Source organism: Cupressus sempervirens, chromosome 2, assembly GCF_028749045.1.
Source record: "Cupressus sempervirens isolate cs-2001-9-10 chromosome 2, ASM2874904v1, whole genome shotgun sequence".
In the NCBI taxonomy this organism is placed as follows: Eukaryota; Viridiplantae; Streptophyta; class Pinopsida; order Cupressales; family Cupressaceae; genus Cupressus; species Cupressus sempervirens.
This window is the reverse complement of record NC_143119.1, coordinates 749789119-749814202: the sequence shown is the minus strand read 5'-3', so window position 1 is coordinate 749814202 and position 25084 is coordinate 749789119. Positions and strand designations below refer to the sequence as shown.

Genomic DNA, 25084 nt, shown 5'->3' with positions numbered 1-25084 from the left:
ATAATGTTTCTTGGATGGCCATCTCAGTTCGTCTTTAGTTTATTAAGTAGTTTCTATTTCCGTCTTTAGTTCAAGATTGTTTCTTTTAGAAACATCATCTTTGTAAATCTATATAAGAAGTTTTCATCTCCTTTGTTTAATACAACTACAACAACATCAATTTACCATAACAGGTTAGACCGTAAAATTGTAATGACTCAAAGATACAATTTTAACGCATTTTCAATTTAGCTAAACAAAAATTAAACATAGAAAGACACCGGGATGATATCATAATAAGAGTGCTTCATCAAAGTATTGAGCATTAACATAAAAGGGAGCAAAAAATGGCCAACTTTCTCCAAATGCTCTACTCTATTATGGTGATTATGTTGCTGGTGCAGGTGCAGGGTTAAAAGCAACAAGAAACAAAATTTTGTTGGAGTATATAATGGTGATGGTTCTCTCAGATGCATTTGGATGTTGGTCGGAAGCCACTCTTGGCCAGTCAGATGCGTGTGGAAGATTATGCTTCCGGTGCAGGTATAGGGTTAAAAGCAACATGAGATGGAATTTTGTTGGAGTATAATGGTGATGGAGCTCCTAGATAGTCCGAATGCTGGCTAGAAGCCACTCTTGGCCAGCCAGATGGGTGCAAAAGTGTAGGTGTAGGGTTATAAGCAACAAGAAACAGAATTTTGTTGGGAGTATAATGGTCTTGGTGCTCCAAGATGCTGGCCGAAGCCACTCTCAAGCAATCAGATGCCCGTGGAAGCCATTGGATGCATCCATCTCGAAATAGCATCCCCTCGCCTCCACCTCCACCTTTGCTACTAGTAGGCTCCAATCAGTATCTAAGGGACAAATGTATAAATGAGGTAAAATAATTAATTAAGAAATCCCCATGCAAATTTTACAAGGAAATGTCATTGATAGTTGATTGTAGTTTAAAGATGGATTCTATAGTTAACTACACTACATTTTTACTCATTTGCTAGCTAACCTCGTTTCCTAAGATTTAATTGGAAAATTTTAAAAATTATCAACACCTCATGCCTTATGCTTTGGGCTGGATTGTAGAACATGCTAACTTGTTTGTAAGTAGAAAATGTATATTGATGTTTGTTGCCAACTCAAAGTTTCTTGAGAATGTAGTTTTAGATGGTGTTCCATCAAATGTCTGCGGAGATGTGTTTGACCACTCTTACATGTTTGATCAAAGGTAATATGATACCAAAGGACAAAATAGTTACCACCTCATCAACAACAAAAGCGCTTCATGTTGTTTTCTTTCAAAGGTTTGTCTTCTTAAAAAGGCAAGGAGGAGCCTCTATTGAGTGGTCTAGGATCTTTATGGGTTAAAGATGTTGAGGGGATACATATTACATAAGAATCATTCCCTTGAAGGAGGAAATAAATGTTAATAAAGTTCCTTAATATTCAAGGTTTTCAGTATTATCACATCAGTCAAAAATTTATGTATTCTGGGTCCTCCTCGGAAATCTGAAATGTGGCATGGCTACAATGTCCATCTATCAAGAGCAACATCTCTCTTACTTTGAAACTCTACACCTTTTGGAAACCATGTGTCTCTAGATTGCAGAAGTGCGATAAAAAGAAATGATCAAAATTTATCCTAAATTCCATGAGAGGATGTAACCCAGCTTCACAAGGTATGTTGAACATGGAAAAGACAGAAAATTAAAAGAAATGGAGGTTTCATACAATTTGTGGGAAACAGCTGGTTTCTTATACACGGGTTTCATAAGCGGTTTTTCCATAAGTAGCAGTTTCATATAGGACATAGCAATAGGTTTTTAAGCCATGGTCTCAGAATCAAGAGTTGTCATTTCAAGAAAACGAACTTTAATAATTGCCTCCTGACAAACGATGGTTTCATCACTTCTTCTGGAACACCCCAATTCTTCCAATTCTTCATTATTTTAACTTCCAGGGGTCTGTATGGGCATTTTGGTCTACATAAAAAGCCTTCAAATTTTCAATTGGAATGGATTGTTGGAAGTCTAAGTTGCAAGAAAAATTAAAAGATAAAAAAGTTCATAGTGAACAGTATAGGCTGATTAGACTTGTAAGGAGGCAATTATTAATTATCCTAGGACTAAATTGTGTGCCCAAGGCCCAGGACAGTATTTGTCATTGAAGTTGTGGATTTTAAGTGAGTTGCAGCTCAAATTTTGATGGTATTTTCTCCCACACATGGTTTCACCAAGATAAACTCTTTATTTATAAAAGACTGACCAATACAAATTGAACTTTCTTTAGCATCATTGTTCAACGGAAAAGACAGTATCAGTTTTAATGTTTATTGAAAAAATACACAAGAAGTCTCACAATCATATGTTATGTATGTTAGGAGCTGTTAGCTACATTGAGATCCTCCCCAAAATTTTAAAATTGAAGAAAATGTTGTTGTTCTGATCTTAGAAATTATATGTATGTGATGTTGTGAAATTTTTTAATTTGTTTATTAATTTTTTTAATGTATTTTAAGTTTTAATATATGATTACCAGTTTGACATTTTGGTGTTTAGTTTGATAAATTTAATGACATAAATTGATTGAATTTAGCCTTCTTCTAATTCAATTTTTAAAATTTAAATCTAATTTAAAATTCAAGTGTTTTTATATCTTGATTAGAACTTTGTTAAATTTATTCAAATTTTCTTTTTTACTTTCTTCAAGTCAATTTGCATCTAAAATTGGATTGTTGTTCATAAGGATGGGTATGAATTCTTTTGAATCAACAATGATGACAATGTTGATTGGAAGACACAAAATATGATAAGAATTCAAAGAAGAGTATCAAATTTCCTCATTATTTCAATTGTGTTATCACCTAGATCAGCATCCTCCAAAAAGTCTACAGTACTTGCAGTTGAAGTAGCAATAACTTGATTATCTTTTTTAAATTTGAATAAATTTGGGTACTAAATGCAGGTGAATGAAGCAACAACAAAGATAACTAACTCATAAGGACATTTATAATTAAGGTTATTACTATTTAGCATAGTGACCTGGAAAGTTGTAATGCGAGGCCATTTTAAGTTAAGGACCTGTTGAATACTGATATTGTTAGAACTTAGAACTAAATCATGCATAGAAAGTTGCTGAAGAGATGAGTATGGGAATATAGCCCCTGTACTAAGCCATTCAGTTAAAAGTTCAGTTGGATGGTAAACTAATTAGAAAAGAAAATCCAAAATATCATATATCTTCGATTCTACTGTCCGTCAAATGTGGCTAACGAAAATTCTAGTATTTTGAGTGTGTAGAAAAGATAAAAATGCATGGAAGCAAACACTTGATAAACTGTTTTCTTAACCGCATAACTACTTTTGAGACTTAAAAATCACATCTACTCATATTGCATTATATAACCAATGAAGTTGACAGTTAGTATGAACATTGAAGACATATAAGCATGTCCAAAACCACTAAATACTAAAATAGGGTAAATAAATTGACAAAGAAAAGTCCTCAAAAAAACATTAATGTGGGGCAATGTCAAGTACAACAATAACATCTTGAAACCTACACTTGGAACCTAGATTAATGTAAAAGACATCACCATATCTGATGAAACAGTCTCTAACAAGAAATGTATTTGCATGTATGTGATGATGGTTCACACTCAACAATGTACACTTGTCTTTTGATTATCATTTAAAGATTAATGTATTTGCACACTTTAACAACATAGCAAAACCAATGGAGCACAAGGAGAAACACTAACTTGAATGCAAAGGTTGAGTAATGGGCTTATATCCTTCTTGACATTATCTCTGATTAACCCATAGATTTTCTCTAAATAAGCTGTCAATTGTTGTTTGAAGAGAATGACCGGATATTTTGCTTCCACTTTAGTACCCTCTGGCCCAGCTGAGATTACGCCTATTCCCAAAGAGCCAAAATTTGAAGGTGATTTGAAGCCCTGAAAATGAGTGAATGTTAACATATATAAGAGAAGTGTTTCTCCAAGGAGACTGTCATATTCAATTACTTCTTCAATCAATAATAGAACAAAAAACAAATTTCCAAAATTGTTGATGATTTGCCTTAGGGTTGAATCTCAAGGTGTGTTTTTTCCAAGCATTGCCAATGTTCTGATAAATTAAAGAAAGATAGATAAGAAGAGCAACTAACATTCAAGTTGTATTTTTGGATTTTTAAATTAATACAAGACAAGATTTTACATATATGTACTTGTCCCATCATCCATGTTACAAAATCCACATAAGCACAAACTAAAATGAGCAGATTAAAAGAAAAAAGCAGAGTGTGCACACTAAGAACAAGCTGTGAACGGTAATACACATTCAAGAAAACAAGACGTTGTGATCAAGGAATTGGAAACATTGACAAAGATTATATTAGCATATAGATCACAGAGAAAGGAACCAACAGAAAGAAAACCTTCAGTAGTTGGTCCTAGTTTTGCAGGTTGCCAAGAAGCATGAAACGTCCACTTCTTGTAGTGGAGAATCCATCAATACTCCCTACAAATGGCTAGTATGCATGGACGCTTGTGGGTTAGGGAGAGCTAAAGACTTTGATGAAGAGATTTAAATTCATCATAAAAATACCAGTCATAGGGCAGGATTTAATGCATCAATCATCAAGGAAAGTCTGCGAAAAGGATTGATGAAGGAACATATTCATGGAATCAATTGTGGGAAGAGGAAGTAAGTAGAATTCAGGTAAATAAGGGAAAAACGAGCAGAATAATAAAGAATGCAATCACTGTCACAATGCATAGAAGTGTGTTTAGTGTTGGGGTATGTGGTGGTAGAAAGTGACAGGAGGGGTGTGTGAGAGGGCATACAGGATGGGAATGGCATATAGGATGAATATCAAGGTAGCAATGTCAACAAGTTGGAGCTGAAGGGAACTAAGGAAAGCACAGATGCAGGGAGTGAGAGACCTAGAAGAGAGCCAGTAGCCCATGAGGAAAGCGCGTGAACCTACCAAATGTAGGGACACAATAGTCTACTAAGAATGACTCTAATCCACTTATTAGAGAAGATACTCCAATAGGCCATTACAAGAGTATTCCCATCAGTAAAAACTCTATATAAACCAAACCCCTTTGGAACCATTTCATGCAGACACAACTCATCGTCTACAAGATAACGATTGGGTATCTAGTGGGTCTCCCACATAAGCATTAATGTTGTTGCAACTTGTGTGTTACAACCCAAATTCTTGATCTTTTAAAACAATATTATAGCCGTTGCAATGGTTAGTTAGAAACTCTCGGATATAATGATCTTATGAAATGGAAGTTATGAATAACTGAATTGATTCATGTGTAAATGACTTGTTAGTCGATTATTGTTATTTCAAATGCTAATATTTAAGATAAATGTTAGTGGTGGTTAGCCGTTGTGACAGTTATCAATTATTGTGTTTTCCATGATATTTAAAATTAAATGGAGGAACATGTTATTATTGTGGAGTATGCATTTTGGTTGCAAGTGCAGACGAAGGTGGGGAAGCATTGCTAAACAAGATTCAAGAAACGGGGTACCAAATTAGTCCATCGTCAAACCATCAGGTATTGACTCTAACTACCTTGATGAAGGATTTAACAGCTAGGCAATGAAGTATACTTTGGACACACATGAGCTATTTGGTCAATTTCTTTATAACAAGAGAAATATTAAACATTTAATATCATGAAGAGAACTATTACCTCTTTCTTATTTTGAGACTATGGAAGTGATCAACATTATAAACTTTATATATATATATGATGCCACCATGATACTTTGATAATATCTATGAATTGCACTTACATGTATATATACATATATGTGTGCGTACCTATAGAAAATATAATGATAAAAGAAGGAATTATACGTACTCTCAAAATTACACACGTGTATAGATATATGTTTACGTAGGTACAATTATAGATAGAATTTAAAAGCATGATGACATAACATTATATATATAAATATATTTGTTTTAAACCATGAAAAAATAAAATCTATATGCTTTATTATGACTCCAAATCGATGAGTGTTGCCACCACCTTATCGGCATCAACTTTTAAATTTGAATTGATGGAGTTCTTGTAATAGATATCGAACTCCTTGTAACCGGAAGCGAGAGGTTTTATCTCCCTTCCCCATGGCTGAAGAATCATTCTCATTTTTCACCTCATTCTTGTATGCAATTACTCTCAGAACCAAGTATCCTCTCATCTTTCTGCTTGTATTCTGGAGCATAATACAACACTAAATCTATAGTATTGAGCCACACGGATGGAAGCCATAGCGCGCAGAGCTGTTGTCAAAGAATCGCTTCAGCAATTGCATTGTTTCCTTTTCTCACAGGTCATGAAACATTTCACAAGTAATTCTCATTTCATGCTATGCCTTTTTCAATGCAAAACTTCTCTTTTTATATTTATCATTTCCAAATGAAGTAGTCTTATGATCATAAGCTCAACTGCGTATCTGAGAAGCAGTGACCCTGCTCTTTATTTGTGTATGACAAGTTCTTATCTAGGACTGAACTGCTATAGTCCCCTTGGAAAGGAATGCTCAACATTTTTTAATGGACAATATATTTATGTTGTCTAAGGTCTACAACATCTTGGCTTGAAGTATCTTCTAATTACTTTGGTACTTGTTATATATCAGCTGTGGTTATAATCAGAATGGTACTCACAAACAAATCTGATTGATAAGAATCTCATAATTATTAGTAGTCTCCTAGGATGCACCCAAGGCTCGCAGAGCCAAGTGTAAATGGATGAAGAGGAGAGGTATTCCTGCAAGAAAGATAAACTATTAATCAGTGTCTCAATTATATGAACAATAAAAGAAAGAAATTGCTTATGTCCAAGTCAATTGTCCAAGATATAATCCGTTGTGAAGTCGAGCGGCTAAATCCTTAGCCAAGGTACATTAGAGGCATGCTTGCCACAAATGATCACTAGAGGTCGGAAGTGCTAGCTGAAAGAGGGAAGGTTGACAAAGGAATTACTCAGCCTTGTCTGTTGCTTAGCCGACACTCTAATATCGGTATGCTCAGGATGGCTAGACTATGGTGCCCCAACCCTAACCCGGGGTAGGGAGGGCTTTTCTCGTAAGGGTTTGTGTGGGGATATGTTAAGGTCCAAGGTTGGGAGGTTAAGCCTATGTCAATGCTTCATCTTCACTAGATGCCAAGGCTTGCACAACACATCGATAGTTATTTTAGTACATGTATGAATTCTAAATCTTTTACTTGTACCTACTTCTACATTACATTGAAATGCATAGTTGTAAATATGGTTAAATTGAATTATTTTCTTTCGAATGTAATCGTAGAAGTCGGTTATGGAAGTTAATTTAGTTTCCTTTCATATGAAATGGATATAGTCGTTACTTAAATTTGATTTATAACTTGTATAGTTAATTCAGAAATAGTTCCATTTTCTGTATGATGTATTGTTTCTAAATTACTTCATGTTATTTCTTTTATGATATTCGGTTATAATCATCGAATATGTTTGTTATTTTCAGCTTAGTAAAAATGGTATGTTATATTATGTCAACCTTGCATCCTAATGTTCATAACACAAAATAGAGGAAGTGGACCTTAACTGGAGCAAGCACGGTACAGCAACATTGGTCTCTTTGAGATCTTCAATTTTTGAAAAAGGGGTTAATCAGCTTTCCAGATCACAAATTTAACCTCTAGAAGGTGAGCCTCCCCACACTGGAAATTTAAGAGAATTTGTGTTGCATAAGAGTCGTAAGAGGAAGTTACAATGGCTGACCAACATATAATACATGTATGACATCTCATAAGGCATCTTTGTATGAAGATAATGGAGACAAAATTGATTGACCGTGTTAGTGAGTGAAATCTGATGAGCTTAGAATAAATGTAAGGAATATGTTATTTGTTTCCGTATAGACTCATCTTGTAATTTGGGCACTAAATTTTAACAAGGAATTTGAGTACCACATTGTGCATTGTCTTAGCTTATGGTTTCCTAACTACCATTTGATGGTTGGATGCATTGCTTCTATTAATTGGGTGCTTGGGATGGATATTTTATGGTGAGGTTTGTGAGTAAGATTATGTTCTCAAAATCACTCAAGATCCCTTGTTGGTGATACTTTAGTAAAGGATTAGACTCTACAAGTGTATTGTAAATTCTAATTGTTAATTACTGAAAAATACATTTGGTTTCTTTGGAGTGTATGATTTTATGTTGGAGAGGGTTTCACCCACATAAATCAATGTTAAGATATATTTTCTTCATAGTAACATGGAGACGTGCCCCCACCCTTTTTGCCCCACGTCCCGAAAACGAAGATGCATAGGGGGCTTGGGAACTCAGTCCCCCCACCCCCAACGACACCACTAAATTCCACCACCTCCATCAAGGATGGGGGGACATCCCAATGTTAACTATTTTCCTATTCGACTATTTATGTTCAATGTCCAATGTTCCAAATCAATGCAATATTCAAGTATTTACCCTTTTACATCTTTATATCTTATATTGCAATACATCTTTTTATTACTAGCATTTTAAGTACCATATGTATAGTATATACAACCCCCATGTCCCCCACCACCATCCCCCCGCCATCCCCAAATTAAGGCCCCTCTATCCCCCAGTTCTGTCATCCCCCTGTCCCCTAGGGCAGGGTAACTATGATTTTCTTTAATGCTTGTTTCCTTGTATTAGTATGGTCAGATTAATTTATGCACATAATTCCTATTATAGATTAGTGTAGGAAGCATATTTTACACGTATACTTCCTTTAAGAAGTCACCCAAATGAATGATATCACCTTTGGAGATCTTTGGGAATAGGTACAAATAGAATTCCCAATCAATGTGAATGATGAGTGGAGGGGGTGAAGGCGAAGTATGGCAATGACCACATCACAAAGAGGAAGTGGTCCTCTATGAACTTGAAGCGATATGTATCTAGAACGGAAATCAAAGACTACCAATGAAACGTTAGACCTAAGGTTATCATGAATAAGGCAAGCCACCCCTCCTAAACCATGAACACCACTAGATGTATAAGACTCAAAATGAAAGGCCAAAATGCGAAAATACAATGACAAAAGGTAGAGAAATCAATAACTCATTCTCATAGAATTCAATACCCAGTTTTATCTAAGGCACTTCAAAATGAAGGGCCACCTTTCACAAGTGTAGTAAACTACTTTATGCAGTCAATGGCAGATCATTCAACTGAACCACGAACAATGCATTCAATTGAGGAGTCCTTTTTTGATTATGATCATGAAGTGTTCTATTTTGTAGTACCTATCTCCTTTCTTGAATGGAAAATGAGTCTTGCGTTTTCTAGTTACAATAGTATTGGATAAATGCCAATGTTACACAGGGACTCGCACCCCCTCCCAAACCTCGAAGTGCCCATCCCCCTGACGTTCTATTTTGATGTAGTGACTATTTCCTTTCTTGAAAGGGAAATGAGTCTTGCGATCGCTACTTATGATAGTATTGGATAAATACCAATGTTACATGGGGACTCACACCTCGCTCCCAAACCTTGGTGTACCCGTTTCGCTGACGTTCCCGCACCGGGTACTCGCGTACCCAAGTGCCCCCACCTCCACCATTCTACAACCATGCTGCCGCTGGAATGGGGACTTGAATTTCTATTTGAATTTTGATTTTTGAATGTTACTATTGGGTATGTAATATGTTACTATGTTGAATGTTCAATGGTTCTAGTGCATGTTGCAATTTTGTTATGTTCAAGTATTTTAGTTTGGTATGTTCTACTGAAACAGCATTTCATCACAAACATATCAAGTTCTACACATATACTATACAACACCCTTCCCTACCCAATCCCCCCCTTGCCTCCGTCCCCTGGCCATCCCCCCACCGTCCCAAAAATGAGGCCCATTTTCCCCCGTTCCGCAAATTCGTCCTGACGTACCCCAATACTGGTGTTACATTGATAAATACAAGGATATCCTCATGCACATCTAGATGCTTATTAAGAAATAGAAGATCTTACAATTTTGAGTATAATAAAGGAGGATCTCGTTCCAAGAATAGATATCATGGACTCCTTAAGGGGCAAAACACGTTTCCACTGTAATTGTGGCAATCTGAGTAATCCAAAACATAATTCCAATTTCCCATGGTAGAATGGATAAGGTTTACAGAGATGAGGGACACAGAGAACTCCCAGGTTTTACATAAATTGAGAACTTGACAATTTCATCTGGATACAGTCGTGAATGGCTGGGTTGAGGGAGCTAAACAACAAGTGCTATTGAGATGGATGGTAAAAGATAGCCAAAGAGAATAGAACTGATCACTTACATTCAATTATTCAAATTGCAACTCCTTTCTTACTGGTGTTTTCTCGGCATACCTTGCACAATATGGTATTATCATTTGGTATTTCAAAACAATGTTTAGCTCGATGCACCTAATTTTATGGTCTCATGTAAGCATCCAGAGGCACATTTCACAAATCTAATTGACTACTTTTACAACTTTACTGTCATAACTTCTTTCTTCCCGGTGCTTTGACTGCATAGTAATGTCTTTATTTCAGAGAAATAATTAGCTCATCCATATAAATTTCAGGTACCCATTTAATTTGAGGCACCTAAGGATCTAAAGGAGCTTTTCATAGGATCAACTAACTACTTTGTGCAACTTTCAACTCAAGCATGCATTCATTTCATAAGCTTGTCATTTGATCATGAACATGTGACATTATGTTATTTGCAGAAAAAGCAGCATCAAACCCTTTGACCCATTTTTATTGAGCTACAGTCAGTCTGTAGGTGGATAGAAATATAACTATATGGTCAGTCTGTTGTAGTGCTGTATAATATTTAGTACCACTAATACCTCTGCTTTCTGTTCTTAATAGGATTTTGTAACTACGACTTTTTCAAGGCAAACACACAGGGAATTATTTTCAAATTCTGATCTCCTATGCTTTAGTATATTATATAATATAATATTCCTGACTGAATTTTTCTAATTCAAAAATGGGTCTTTTAACTTGAAAAATATACAAGAAATACTATTAAATACATGTTTCGAGTGGTTTCTTCAACATTAATGACCTACAAGTGTAATTTTATTCCAAAAATGCAAAAATAGAACATCTCAACGTGTGTGCAAATTTCCAACAGGAAGCTGGAATCTCAGCCAACACTGTTTCTGGGTATAGGGTCCCTTGACAGTAGATTAGTAGATACATAGCAAATAAATGAATGCACAAATTAATTAAACAAAAATAATCAATAGATCTACAATTGGATGCCTATTACAAAAATTATTGTTCATTCAAAGAAATAAATTGCAGCAAAGGAGCTCTATGATTTCAGCATTACATCATAAATTTTGATTCACATTACGAACATTAATCTTGTTGGATGAATCAATGATGTAGAGAATCAAATTATACAATCATTTTTATTGTGCTTACCTGTGTCATCCTCTCTATAAGGGTGCTTGAAACAGTATAGCGACGTTGAGGTGTTGCAGAAACCCCATTCAATTTAATATTATGTTGTAGCAGGGCAATCAATGTTGATGTATTTGAAAGCCAATAAGAGAAAGTGTCAATATCATCCTTTCCCTGCTAAGAAACAGAATCTATTAAAAGGGTATAATTTGTTGCACTTTTCTTGATGGCAAACATGTCTGAACACATCTATATTGAAAAACGTGACAGAATCAAAAGCAACTAAATGTCTATCATAATAAAAAGAATATATTAGTTCAAATTTAAGAATGGCAAGATTAATATAATAATAATAAAACATCTATTTGCAGGGATTGATCCTATCTTCAAATATAAGAACATTAAGTCAACAAAATGGAAAATTATGAACTCAATATAGGTGCACATTTGAGGTAATGTCACTGAACACATATATGCCATTTAAATATCTCCACCTTCATCTTAGTCGAGTTAGTATCCCTAATTTATGGATCCATTCATCTCATGATACCTTACATCTTACCATAAATTGTCTTGTACAACCTCAACATAAAATAAACAATAATTAAAATACTGAATTTCAAATAGATTACTAATTTTAAATGTCAAATCGACAAAATGCTCTCTTGACTGTAAACTTCCATACTTCCAAGAATTTGTTAAAGGCTGTAAAAAGTAACAAATTCCTACATCACAAAAACATATATTAGACAACCAGATTAGAACCTATCTAGGACCAAGATAAATTTACAGATATACAATATCAAATAAAGATATAACATTCATTAAAAAGGCGCATGCACACACACACGCATGCACACACACACACATGCACGCACACGCACACACACAAGTGTCCCTCCTTTTAACACAAATCATAGCTACAATGTAAATTTCATAACTAGAGAACTATTTTATGTTTATTGCTCCTTCTATGAAATTAATCGCTAGAGGAGCCCTATATTGAATGTCATGAGGCACAACGCTTTTTAGAGATTTTGCAAGAGTAGCAAGCAATACCAAAAAGCTTGCGGGAAAACTACACACTGAAGCATGCCTGCACTAGAATTTTTTTGTGAAAAGTAGGATACTAGAAGTTTTGGTGATTCAACATTGTGAGCATCACCTATATGCAATGGGCACTATAAGTTTTCGTAATAGAGTTCTTGTCAACTATTACTTGTGAAATATGGGTCGACTGAGGTTGACTAAAAACCAAATGAGATATTTATGAACAATTTCTTATTTAATGTATTTACTAATATTAAATTATGTTATTAGTTAAACTTCAGAACCCAATATTAAAAAACAATGAATCAAGGGGTAATAGCGCTCTCCCTTTTGAAATGTCCCCACTACTTGGATTGGTGTTGACTTGGTCCTGGATGAATATAGCTGCAACATATGTTAGTAGTTACAACAAGAAAATATGTATAAAATCATTAATAAGAAAAACTATTATCTAATTCTCACAAGTTGTACACAAAGAAAATAGAGATCCTAAGTCCCAAATTAACCCCTTCTTAACGAGAGATTGTGATAATATACTTAACCCTTGGGGGGTCCATCCTAGGGTTCTAGTTGTCTTGCACAACCAAGAACAGCTCTCCAGCTAAGTACCATCTCTTCACAATAATTCTCTCTTTAAGACCTTATGGATAATCGACCTTGACATATCCATCCTTCCTAGGAGAGAGATCTTTCTAATCCTAGACCTTATGGATACTCGCTCTAGGTGTATCCATCCTTACATATGCATATGTTTTTATTCTTAGCTGCATATATTGGCTTCTTCAAGGAATACCTAATTCCCTGCCTTGCTTTTTATAACATTCAAACTCCTGAATGTTCCTATGAAGCCCTTTAGGGAAGTTTATTTCTCTGCCTTAATTCCTTCAAGGAATTCTGAATTATAGTGAATACCAATGTCATCTTATTAATGTAATGTCCCCAATTTAGCAGGTTCTAGTGCTTGGCGATGTCAGTTCATCATTGTGACCCTCATGAGCTGAGGGTGTGTTATGAGTGACTTGCTGTTCATAGGAAGTCAGGTGTAGCCTAGTTAATATTTTTACAAGTGCCGTTGAGGCACTTGGTGATTGGCTTCTTTAGTGATTGATTGGATCAATTAATGGAGTTCATATTGCAAGTTATTTATTAACTTAATGAATAATGTTACATTGTTCTAATTTGAAAGTGTGTGGATGAAGCCTCTTTAATGAAAAGTGTAAGGAAGAAGATACAAGTCATTTTGTTATTATAAAGAGGTCTTCTCTTGGAAATCAAACCATATGTTTGACTTATGCATTTTATACATTGTATGAACTGTTGAGGGTTTTGGCATTGAAATTTTGAGAGGACTGATTCCTCCATCATCTGTTGGCACTCTGAGCTGGTAAGACAGCTACTGAATTGTGTTGCATTTTGATTCTGATTAACTATCGAATGAATGTTGCATAACAATTTGAAAACTATTTAGTCTGAAAATTGGCATCCAAATAAGATGGTTTTGTATATGAGATTCATTGCTTAAGCAGAAGTTTAATTGAGGTAATTTCTTTTAAACTGTTGGGCGTCCTTTTCCCACTGATTTGTCATTATTTCATTGCCATTGGAGGGCAGAATAATTGGCTGCGATCATCCCTCTGAGGCAGTGTCCAAGTTCACTGCTGCAGCAATCCCATTCTAGGATTGGCATGGGATATTTAGCAGCATTTTCCATCTGCACTAGCTGCTACACATCTGAACTGCAGATTCTTGATTATGGTGTGAGGATTACCACTACTCCTGCTGCATTTACCTCAATGTCTCATACATTTACAAGTTCTCAATATTGGATTTAATCTATAGTCAAGTTTGTAAGAATTGCATTTATTTATTAATTGCAATCGGAGTTATAGTTGGCATCCATTTTCATGTTTGAAATTCATTTCTTGTGTACGCATTATTATTACATTTGCAAACAAAACATTTATGCACAAAACCAAAAGAACAAAAAAAAAAAAAAAAAAAAACCTAGATATGCACACAACAAAAAAAAGCAAAAACTTTAAAAAATAAAACATTCTCCAACATTGCCATAGTGTGAGCCAAGAGGGCTCTTACAGTCGTATCAGAGTGGTCACCTGCAAGGAATTTGGGTTCAACATGGCACAAAGATTCATGCACGTTATACATTACACCCACAGAGGTAGGAATTCTCTACCTAGCAATGGAGAACCTGAGATACAATTTCGTAGCATAGGTGACAAGGGTGTGGTGGTTTTGGAGGTTTTGAGGATGCAGGTTACAAAGATGTTGGTACTAGTTCTAATATTGACAGGGAGGTCAGGGAAATACTAAGATACCTTGCACATGATCAACCCCATCTTGCTGATGTGCTGCAGCAGCTATCTGATACATTGTAGCGCATTGCACTCCCTAGAGGTCAGACTAGAGAGAGAGCTACCAGGAGTATGTCAGTTAATTCCCAAAGGTTTAAAGTTGATGACTGGATTAGAACTGAGGACTGGATTGATAGGACTAAGCACACAGGTGTTTATAATAGGCCGTGACGACCTACTTTTCTGAGACCTGAGGTTGACGTGGTTAGTACTGAGATTGACATCAGTCCATTTGTTTACGCTTATGTTGCACTATACTAAGTGGGATGCTCTATTGCAGGCTGTCAAGTAGAATCTAAGCTTTGATAGATTTTTGACATAGAAGCGGGAGCATACTAGAGGTAGGCCTGCCCCTGAGGGACAGAGGCCTAAACAAACTGATCTGAACGAGGTATCCAAAAAATGACCTTGGCCCACTTTGATGGCAGTGGCAAGGTTACAACACGAGCTTGGGTACATAAGCTCGACACTTATTTAGCATTGTGCCCCATGACTAAGGAGGACATCATTCGCTTTGTTGTGCTTCATTAGGACAGGGTAGCTCATGACTAAGTGGTACCATGAGCTAGTTTCACTGCATCACTATCAACTAGCTTTCTATCAAGAGTTTGTTGACATGTTAGGAGAGAGACTTGATAGGAAGGACCCTCAGACTTACTTCACAAAGATACCACAGTTGAGACAGATAGGAGGCCTTGAGGCCTTTACCAATGAGATTCAGTGGTTGTCAGTGATGGTTTATGATATTTCAGAGAGGAGACTACTCATGCTATTCAGAGAGGTTCAGTTGAGCCACTCAAAGGGTGAGTTAAGTCCTTGGATCCACCCACCCTTCAGGAGACCATGAGAAAGGCAAGGAATCTTGAGTCGTCTACTCCACAAAGCGAGTTTTCTTCTAATCCTACAACTTCATCATACGATAGGACAGGCCCTAAGAAAGAAGACAAAGTTGATTCTAAGCATCCTATGGCAACCCCTTTTGATCAAGACACTCTCAATGGTCTAAGGAGGAGACTATGGTTTTATTGTACAGGACCCTATGATGAAAAACCTAATTGCCCTTTGAAGCCTAAGGGTAAAAATAAGATGGAGTAGTTTTATGATGATGACAAGAGTTCTGATTTTTCTGGACAGCTAGCTGATCATGAGCAAGAGACACATGAGGTTTCAGGTGATGGTGATGAGGTAATTGATGATTGTAACCTCAAGGAGATATACCTTTCTAGCATGAGAAAGGAAGGTCCTTTCAAGATGCGTGGACTCTTTGCAGAGCAGTGTGTTATTGCTCTATTTGATACAGGTGCTAGACATTGTTTTATTGATTCACGTTTAGTTTCCAAGAGAGGGATAAGATTTTTATGTGGTAGACATGGGCAGCACTGATGTAGTACTTGGCATGAGCTGGTTGCATACCATTGACAATACTTATATCAGCACCGAAAAGGTAAAGATGAGATTCATTAAGGATGGCAAACCACACATCTTTAAAGCCATTACAAATAGTACTCTAAAGGTGATCTCTTCAAGCATATGTGGTGTCTTGTTTAACATGATGATACAGTTGATTGGGCAGCAGGTGTAGGATATTGCCTATATTAGATGGCACGCATAAACCAGCTTACCATCCAAATATTCAGCAACTTAGAACTAAACACTCTAAGGTGTTTAGTGACATACCACCTGGCGGACCACCTGATAGAAGGATAAAGCACATTATTGAGTTAGAGGAGGGCATTAAGCCCATTATGATACTCCTAACTAACACCCTAAGGGACTAAAGGATGAGATAGAGAAGACCATATAGGAGTTGCTCTCCATGGGACATATTAGGCTGAGTAAGTCTCCTTTATGCTTCATCGGTTGTTTTAATGAAGAAAAAGAATGGGACGCTCATGATGTGCATAGATTATTGGATGTTGAATAGGAAGACTATTAAGAACCAATATCCTATACCATGGATTGATGAGTTGCATGGGGCATCTTACTTATCCAAAATTCAGTTGAGATCTAGATAACAGATCTAAATCGGAGAAAAGGGTGTGGAGAAGACAACACCTAGGTGTCACTGTGGTCACTTCGAGTTTCTAGTCATGCCATATGGCTTGACTAATGGCCCAACACATTCCAGTCTACTATGACCAATGTCTTCTTTAGCTAGTTGTTGTTCTAGTGCTTTTTTATGATACGCGTGTTTATAGTAACGCATGGGATGATCATGTGGCACACTTGGATATAGTATTGAATATTCTTAATGGGGCTTCCTTGTATGGCAAGAAGTCCAAATATGCATTAGGCATGACAAAGATGATTTATCTTGGGCACATCATTAGTGCAGGGGGAGTTTGCACCGACCTTGATAAGGTTCATGCTATATTGGATTGGCCTACATCGGAGAACCTGACACAATTTAGAGGTTTCATTGGGTTGTATGTATTCTACTGCATATTTGTGGCAGCTTTCTCTCGACACACAACTCCCCTTATTGATCTGACCCATAAGAGTGCATTTGAGTAGACTGTTCAGGCACAAGAGTGCTTTGAGAAGTTCAAGCAAATTATGACATCGCACCCAGTGTTACCATTGCCAAACTTTATGAGGTCATTTAAATTGCATTGTTCTTTCCCAGAATCACCATCCCATTGCATTTAATAGCAGATAGCACAAGGGTCCTGAGAATCATTTGCATTTAATAGCAGGTAGCATAGGGGTCCTACGAATCATTTGCATTTAATAGCAAGTAGCAAAGGGATCCTAAGAATAATTTAGTGTGTATGACAAGGAGACGTTGATCATTATGCATGCCTTGGTGAATTCAAGCAGTACTTGGTATTAGATTATGCATCAAAATAGACCACAATAGCTTGAAGCATTTCCTTGGACTACCAGAGCTTAATAAGAGGCAAAAAAAGCGGGTTAACAAGTTGCAATCCTATGACTTTTATATCTTCGACATTAAGGGCACACTAAATATAGTCGTTGATGCCCTCGCAAGGAGAGCACACTTGTGTGTGATTACAGAGATAGATGAGGATTGGAGACACTTGATCATAACTGAGTATTGAGGATTAGTGGGCAGATGGTATTGTTGATGGTAGCACATAGGACAGCAATTATACCATTGCCAATGAGCTGATCATTTACAAGGGGAGGATTTATTTGGTCCCAAGACCAAGTGTACAAAAAATTGTATTGCAAGCCCTTCGTGACTCTCCATTGGCTAGACATTTGAGGTTCTTTAAGACCTATAGGCATATTCAGGAGAGGTTCGCATGGAAGGGCTTGAAGTCAAAGGTGTAGCAATATGTTAGAGAGTGATCGGTTTGTCAGCAGAACAAACAAATGCATACCTATCCAACCGGATTGCTACAACCACTTCCCATTCCTGAGAGGAAGTGGGATGATTATCCATGGACTTTACTATGGGCTTGTTGAAAGCCCATGGCAGAGATTACACCTATGTGATGGTGCATCGCCTCACCAAATATGCACTATTCTTTCCCATCACCACCACTTTTATAGCTGCTCAAACTATAGGGTTTTTTTTTTTCGAGAGGTGTTCAAACTGCATGGTTTACCCTAAAGTATAGTGACTAACCATGATAGCGGTTTCATGAGTCATTTATGACGGGAGTGTGGGACAAAGTTGACTTTGAGTACTAGTTATAACCTTCAAACTGATGATCAACCTGTGATTGCCAATAAAGAGGTAAACGACTATCTACGAAATAATATATCGGTACAATAGTGGGCTTGGGTGAAGTGGATATACTTATATGACAAATGTAATAATTTCACTCACCACATGTCTATTTAGATGTCACCATTTCAAGCCTTGTACGTGTATGGTACCCTGAGCTTCATGGATTTGTTGTTTAGTGACAATAGGGTACACAATGCAGAAGATTTGTTGCAGAGTAGTCAGGATATCATGAGGACATTGAGGGATAACATTCAAAAAGCTCAAAATCAGGAGAAGCAGTATGTTGATCAAAGGACTATTTGTTCTTTTCAAGAGAGAGATATGGTCTATTTGACGCTACAACCTAGCATTCCATTAGGAAGAGTGGAGCTAAGAAGCTCAAGCCCCACTATTATGTCCCTTCCATGTGATTAGACACGTGCCTGAAGGAGCCTATGAGTTTGATTTGGCAGTGGACAACAAAGTTCATAATGTGATGCAAGAGCATCCTAGCAAAGTCATCAATCCTATATGCACGAGCATCGAGCTTGGATTTGTGGACCTATGGTTTGCGCAATTGGGGATGTATTTGAGGCATATTGGGAACCTTGTCCTAAGTGCGCATAAAGTTTGGAGTAATTGTGTTGGAGTTAGAGCTATTTTGGTGGTTGTTGGTAATGTATTCCTAATTTCCTGGACAAATTTTGGAGATTGTTTTCGCAAGTTTTGATCTGTGGGAGTTGGCTTATGCACTCTTGGATTTGGATAGTTGGATGGCACATTGGAGTTGGCTTATGTGCTCATATAAGTTAGTTATGCATTGTAAACTTGGGGCTTGTCCTAAGTATTTAGTTATTTCATGTATTTAATGTTTGTTGCCAAGTTGACTTGTGGCTTGAGGGTTTATAATGTAACTTGCTAGGCCAACTTGTAAGTGGAGGATCTTGTGATGTCTAGTCATTAATTTCAGCATGGAGTAGCTAAAAGGAGCGAAGTTTAGCAGAGCAAGTACGTTAGTGTGGGCTTTGGAAACAAGAAGGTTGTTTGGTGGCTAGAGAGCACAAGTTTATATTCTTCTTGGGGTTTTCTACCAAATTGTAGGTCTGGGTTAGCTAGAGGTTGGATCTTGCGAGCTCTTGCAGAACTATTATTGTAATTGTTGATGTATCTAGCCATAACCCAAAAGGCCTTATAGCCGGGCATGTTGGATCTAAATCTTATGATTCTAATATGAGAATTGGTGTTGTTTTGGATCTAAATCTTTGTGTTATCATTATACTTCTACCGTGTGGTTATTTGATGGGGGCTAGGACATCTCCTTTGGGGATTCTCCTGACTTATACTACAACATGTAGTATTACACTTGGTTGATGTTGTGGATTAATTGCTTTGGGTTTGTGAAAATCTTGGAAGATGCCTCTGAGAAGACTAGACCCTAGGGCAATTACAGATCTATGTGATGTTGTGGAGACTAAGATTTCATAGAAGGTTAAAGCAAATTTTAGATCTGAGATGGAGGCGATGAAGAATGATATGATGGTTGAGATTATGAGAGCTATAGCTGATGTACCGAGGAATGTAGGTACTGAAGATGGTTATGAGGAAGTTGCTGAAGACTTTGAGGTTGCTAGATCTTGCCACAGCACATCCACAATACTACAATATTGATTTTATTAAATAAATAATAACTTTACAAAATATTGAATTACATTTTGATCATACCAAGTTTGTTCTTAAAGCATTCAAATTTCAACCTAGCAAGAGGTTTTGTGAAGATGTCAGCCTTTTGTTCTTCAATGCTGATGTATATCAGCTTAATAACATTTCTATCCACCATATTTCTTATATAATGATAAGGAATTTCTATGTGATTGAACCTGTTATGAAAAATTGGGTTAACTGATAGTTTAACGCAACTTTGATTGTTACAATGAATTATAGTGGAGTCTAGTGGTTTTCCAAATAGTCCATATAAGAGTTTCCTTAGTTGTACTACTTCACATGCTCCTGTGGAGGCTGCCATATACTCTTCTTCCGTAGATCTCTGAGCAACTACTGACTATTTTCCTCTGAACCAAGACTAAAACAGCATCTAGTTGTACTCTTCCGATCAGTAGAATCACCTGCCCAGTTTGAATTAGTATACACTTGAAGTTGTAGCTCAGTTTTCTCATACTTTAGCCCTAGTCCAATTGTTCCTCGAAGATACCTTAGAATATGCTTGGCTGCCAATAGATGAATCTTCTTGAGTTCACACATGAAGTGACTTAACACATTTGTAACATAGCAGATATCTAGTCGAGTGTTTACTAAGTACATAAGAGAGCCAACAATTTGTCAATAGTGAGTACGATCTATTGATTTTGAGCCTGTTGCTTCACTCTTAAGTTTATGAAGATTAGTTTTCATTGGAGTAAATAGTGGCTTACAATCCATCATCCCAAATCTGGTCAATATATTTGCAGTGTACTTTTCTTGATTTTGGAAAATGTGATTTCCCTTCTGTCATACTTCTAAACCCAAAAAATATTGTAGAAGACCTAAATCCTTCATGTCAAATTTCGCTATGAGATCTTGTTTACATTTGGCTATAAGATGATCTACACCTTTTATCAACAAGTCATCAACATAGAGAATGAGTATCCACATGTCATTCGATATTTTGAAGTATATATCTGAATCAACTTCATTCTTGGAGTACCCCAATTTGAGAAGATAGTTGTCTATTCTCTCATACCAAGCCCTAGGAGCTTCCTTCAAGCCATAGAGAGCTTTCTTTAATTCACATACATAACGTTTCTAATCATGTGTAGTGAATCCTTCTGGTTGTTCTATATATACTTCTTCTTCAATAACACCATTGAAGAAGGTTGTCTTTACATCCATTTGATGTATTTTCCATCCTTTGGATGTAGCAATGGCAATTATCATTATTATTGAAGTATAACGTGCAACTGAAGTGAAAGTTTCTTAATAATCAAATCTAGCCTTTTGAGAAAAACCCCTTGCAACAAAATTTGCTTTGTGTTTTTCAATGCTTCCATCAAGTGCGTACTTAATTTTAAACAACCATTTTGAGGATACAACTGATTTGTCTTTAAGTCTAGGAACAATATCCCAGACATGATTTTTTAGAATAAATTGATATTCCTCTACCATTGCATCTTTCCATGCTTGACATTTTAAGGCCTCCTCTACACTAGTTGGTTTTGTTTCTATGAGCTCTGTCAATAAAGCAACATAGCATTTTTTATTTCTTGTTTTCTTATTTTCTTTAGAGACCTCATCTTGTTCCACATTGTTTTCTTCAATTATTGTCCTTGCCTATAGTAGTCTTTTCTTGTGGTTTAAAACTTCATCATTCTCAACAATAGATGTACGTGCGTCTCTGTCTTCGGAAAAGATCTCTCAAATTTTCAGTTGAATTATCTTCTATAGTGTTATCCCTATGATTCTCAATATTATAATCATCTTCTATGATGAAATCCCTTTGATTCTCAACTTCCTCATCTTCTTTGTTTAAAGATGTTTTGAAAGTGATTTCTTCATCAAACTGAACATCCCTGCTGATTTCAACAGACTTTTGTCATGGAATATATACTTTGTATCCCTTAGTTGTTTCACTGTAGCCAACTAATATTCCTTTCTTTCTGGAAGGTTGAAGTTTAGACCTTTTCTCTTAAGGAATGTGAATGTAGACAGGACAACCAAAAATTCTTAGATGACTAAGATCTAGTTTGATTCCCGTGAATGCTTCTTCAAGAGTTATATTTTCTAATGTTACATGAGGGCTTCTGTATTGAATGTAAACTGTTGTACTTGCTACTTTGGCCCAAAAAGATATAGCGAGATTTTGATCATGAATCATAGCTTTGGTTGCTTCTATAATAGCTCTATTTTTCTTTCTACAACCCCATTTTGTTGAGGACCATAAGGTATTGTAGTCTCCCTCTAAATCCCAACAGAAATACAGAATTCTTTAAAGATGTCAAATGTGTATTCACCTCCGTTATTTGATCTTTAATGTTTTTATTTTCTTTCCAGTGTGGTTTTCCACTACGGCTTTAAATTCTTTGAATTTTTGTAAGACTTCATTAGATTCTTTAAGTTTTAGAAAGTATATCCAAGTTTTCCAAGAGTAATCATCAATGAAGTTTACATAGTACAATAATCCCCCAAGTGAAGGTGTTGACATGGGTCCACACAAATCAGTGTGGACAAGTTCTAGTGCAAATTTTGACTTATGTTTACTTAAAGGAAAGTATCCTTTCTTATTTTTTCCTAGAGCACACCCTTTACAAATGCTAATGTGATCAATTTTGAGATTAGGTAGACCGTAGTGATTTCCCTATGGTAGGAAGAGCACTAAAGCCAAGGTGTCCTAGTCTTCTATGCCAAAGCTCATTTAAATTATGGACTTCATGATTTAGTGCTTGATATTTTGCTTTAATGTTTAATCTGTACAAGCTTCCATCTCTTGATCATATGTTGATGGTGTTCTTAATGTTGGAGATTCTAGTCCATAGTAACACTTTATCCTAATTGAATGTGACGTGGTATCCTTGGTCTGCTAGGCCAAAAATGGAAATTAGGTTTCTATTTATCCCTGGTACAAATAGTACATCGTTTAGCAGAGGGGTCTCTCCTGATTTTAATTGCAAGAAGCAGGTCCCAATTCCTTTTATTGGATGAGTAGAATTATCTCCAATTGTGACTTCTTCTATGCAATACTGTTTGAATATTTCAAACTAATTTATGAATCCAGTTGTGTGTCTTCAAGCTCCACTATCTATTATCCAAATATTATTACTTGCATTTAATTCACTTGACAAGGCTACATAGAACAGAGGATTTTCCACTCCATGAGATTCCGATATGGTAGCTTCAATTTTCTTTCTTTTAGGACAATCTCTTCGGATTTGACCAAATTTATCACATCAATAGCATTGAACTTTGGATAGATCCTTTTCTTTGTGGTATTGAGAATTATTTCCTCTCTTAGATTTGAATTTCCTCTACTTCCCTTTGTTGTTGGTATGTAATGCTTGAATCTCCTCGTTTTTTGCAAGTCCGTGCAGTTGATGGAGTTAGCTCATCACAGCGACCCTCATGAGCTGACAAGGTGTTTTGGGGGGTCTCAATTGTGGACTTACTATTTTCAGTAAGTCTATTTTTGGAAATTGCTATTTTTGGTGGTGCAACGAGTGGCTTTGGCAGTTGGTCGTCACCTGTAGTAAATAAGGTTAATAATTGCATGAGCTCTTATTTATTCAATACTTATTAAGTTGCATTATTATAATAATGACATTAAGAGATATTTCTAAAAAGCATACTGGAAAGTTTCAAGTGTTGAGTTCTTTTGGGAAACTTCCACAATTTCTAAAGCGGAACTTTTTAGGAAACTTTGGCCAACAAAAGGTTATAAATGAGAGCTCAATTCATTGGAAAAAGCACGTTTGAAAATTAATTTGCTTTTGTTGCCTTTCTGGCTTTTTCCTGAGTTCTGATTTCTTCACCCTTACTGTGATATAAGGGTCTAAAGTTGAGTGGGCAATTCACTGCTAGGGTATAGTGATTTGTGATATTCTGAATATTTATTATATCTCCCTAACTATGTTTCCTGTGGCTGGGAGTTATTGCCTTCCTACAAGACTAAATTTCTAAAGGTGGTTATAAGAATTGCATTCGCAAATAGATTTTCTCTTTTCTCCTATTGTCCTTTCCGTATCTAGGAGCAGAATAATTATGTGAAATTGTTTGGCTCTGCGGAGGCAACAATTATTTGTGATCTGCCATTTAAGGAAATCAGTAATTTGGTAGGAAGCTGCCATCTCATATTACAGCAGCAGTGACTTGCCAGCAGATCTAGAGGAATTGGTGGGAATTTGAATAAGGATTTTTGTGTAGTAATTGCCAGCCTACGCCTGAGTTATTAGAGGCCATGATTTGAGCTTGTAGACTGCCAATTCATACCTGGAGGCAGTGATTTAATCATCTCAGGTATCATCAGCAATTGCCAATCCTATAAATAATATTTGGAGGCTGGGCAGCATTTTTCCTTGGATATTGGGAATTCGAACTGAGCATATTTGAGGCCGCAAGTGCAATTTGCAAGTGCTGCATGGGAGGTTTCAGACTTGCAATTTCTTGTTTTAATCCATCATTCATAGTGGGAGGCCAAAGTTACATATATGCACCCTGCATTTTACTTTCCAAAGACTGCAGTGCGTATTGGGAACTTGTGTTAGTAGAGGAGGGGTGACCATTAACTCCCAACTCCGCATACTAGCCATTATATTGTTTAGAGTTCTATCTTTCTATAGTGGGCAGTGCAAAGGACATACAAATCATAATCAGGTTCTATTGATTTGGCAATTGAATAAGTTAAAGTAAACATTATCATTCTAGCTATTTTCCTTTGGCAAATAAAATTCTGGAAATTCTGAGAGTTGTGTTGATTTGCAAAGGTTATCACTGGTAAATTATTTCCAACATTTTGAAAATTCAATATACGGGTCTAAAATGCAAAGCAATAAATTTGATTACATGGTAGAC

At 36.3% G+C, this 25084-nt stretch overlaps 1 protein-coding gene across 10 annotated transcripts in view; it reads right to left on the bottom strand.

Annotated features, from left to right (window-relative positions):
• The window catches only part of LOC149575589 (myosin-11-like), a 329180-nt gene that overhangs the window by 56934 nt on the left and 247162 nt on the right, over nucleotides 1-25084 (bottom strand). For all 10 annotated transcript variants that reach the window (XR_016360188.1, XR_016360187.1, XR_016360189.1 and 7 more), the window contains 2 exons: nucleotides 11450-11602; nucleotides 3734-3931 (listed from right to left, as the gene is read on the bottom strand). Coding sequence is in view for 7 of the 10 variants with exons in the window: in XM_089815351.1 (XP_089671477.1) it covers nucleotides 3734-3931; nucleotides 11450-11602 (351 nt within the window). In the remaining 3 variants the exon portion in view is untranslated. The remainder of the gene's footprint in view (nucleotides 1-3733; nucleotides 3932-11449; nucleotides 11603-25084) is intronic.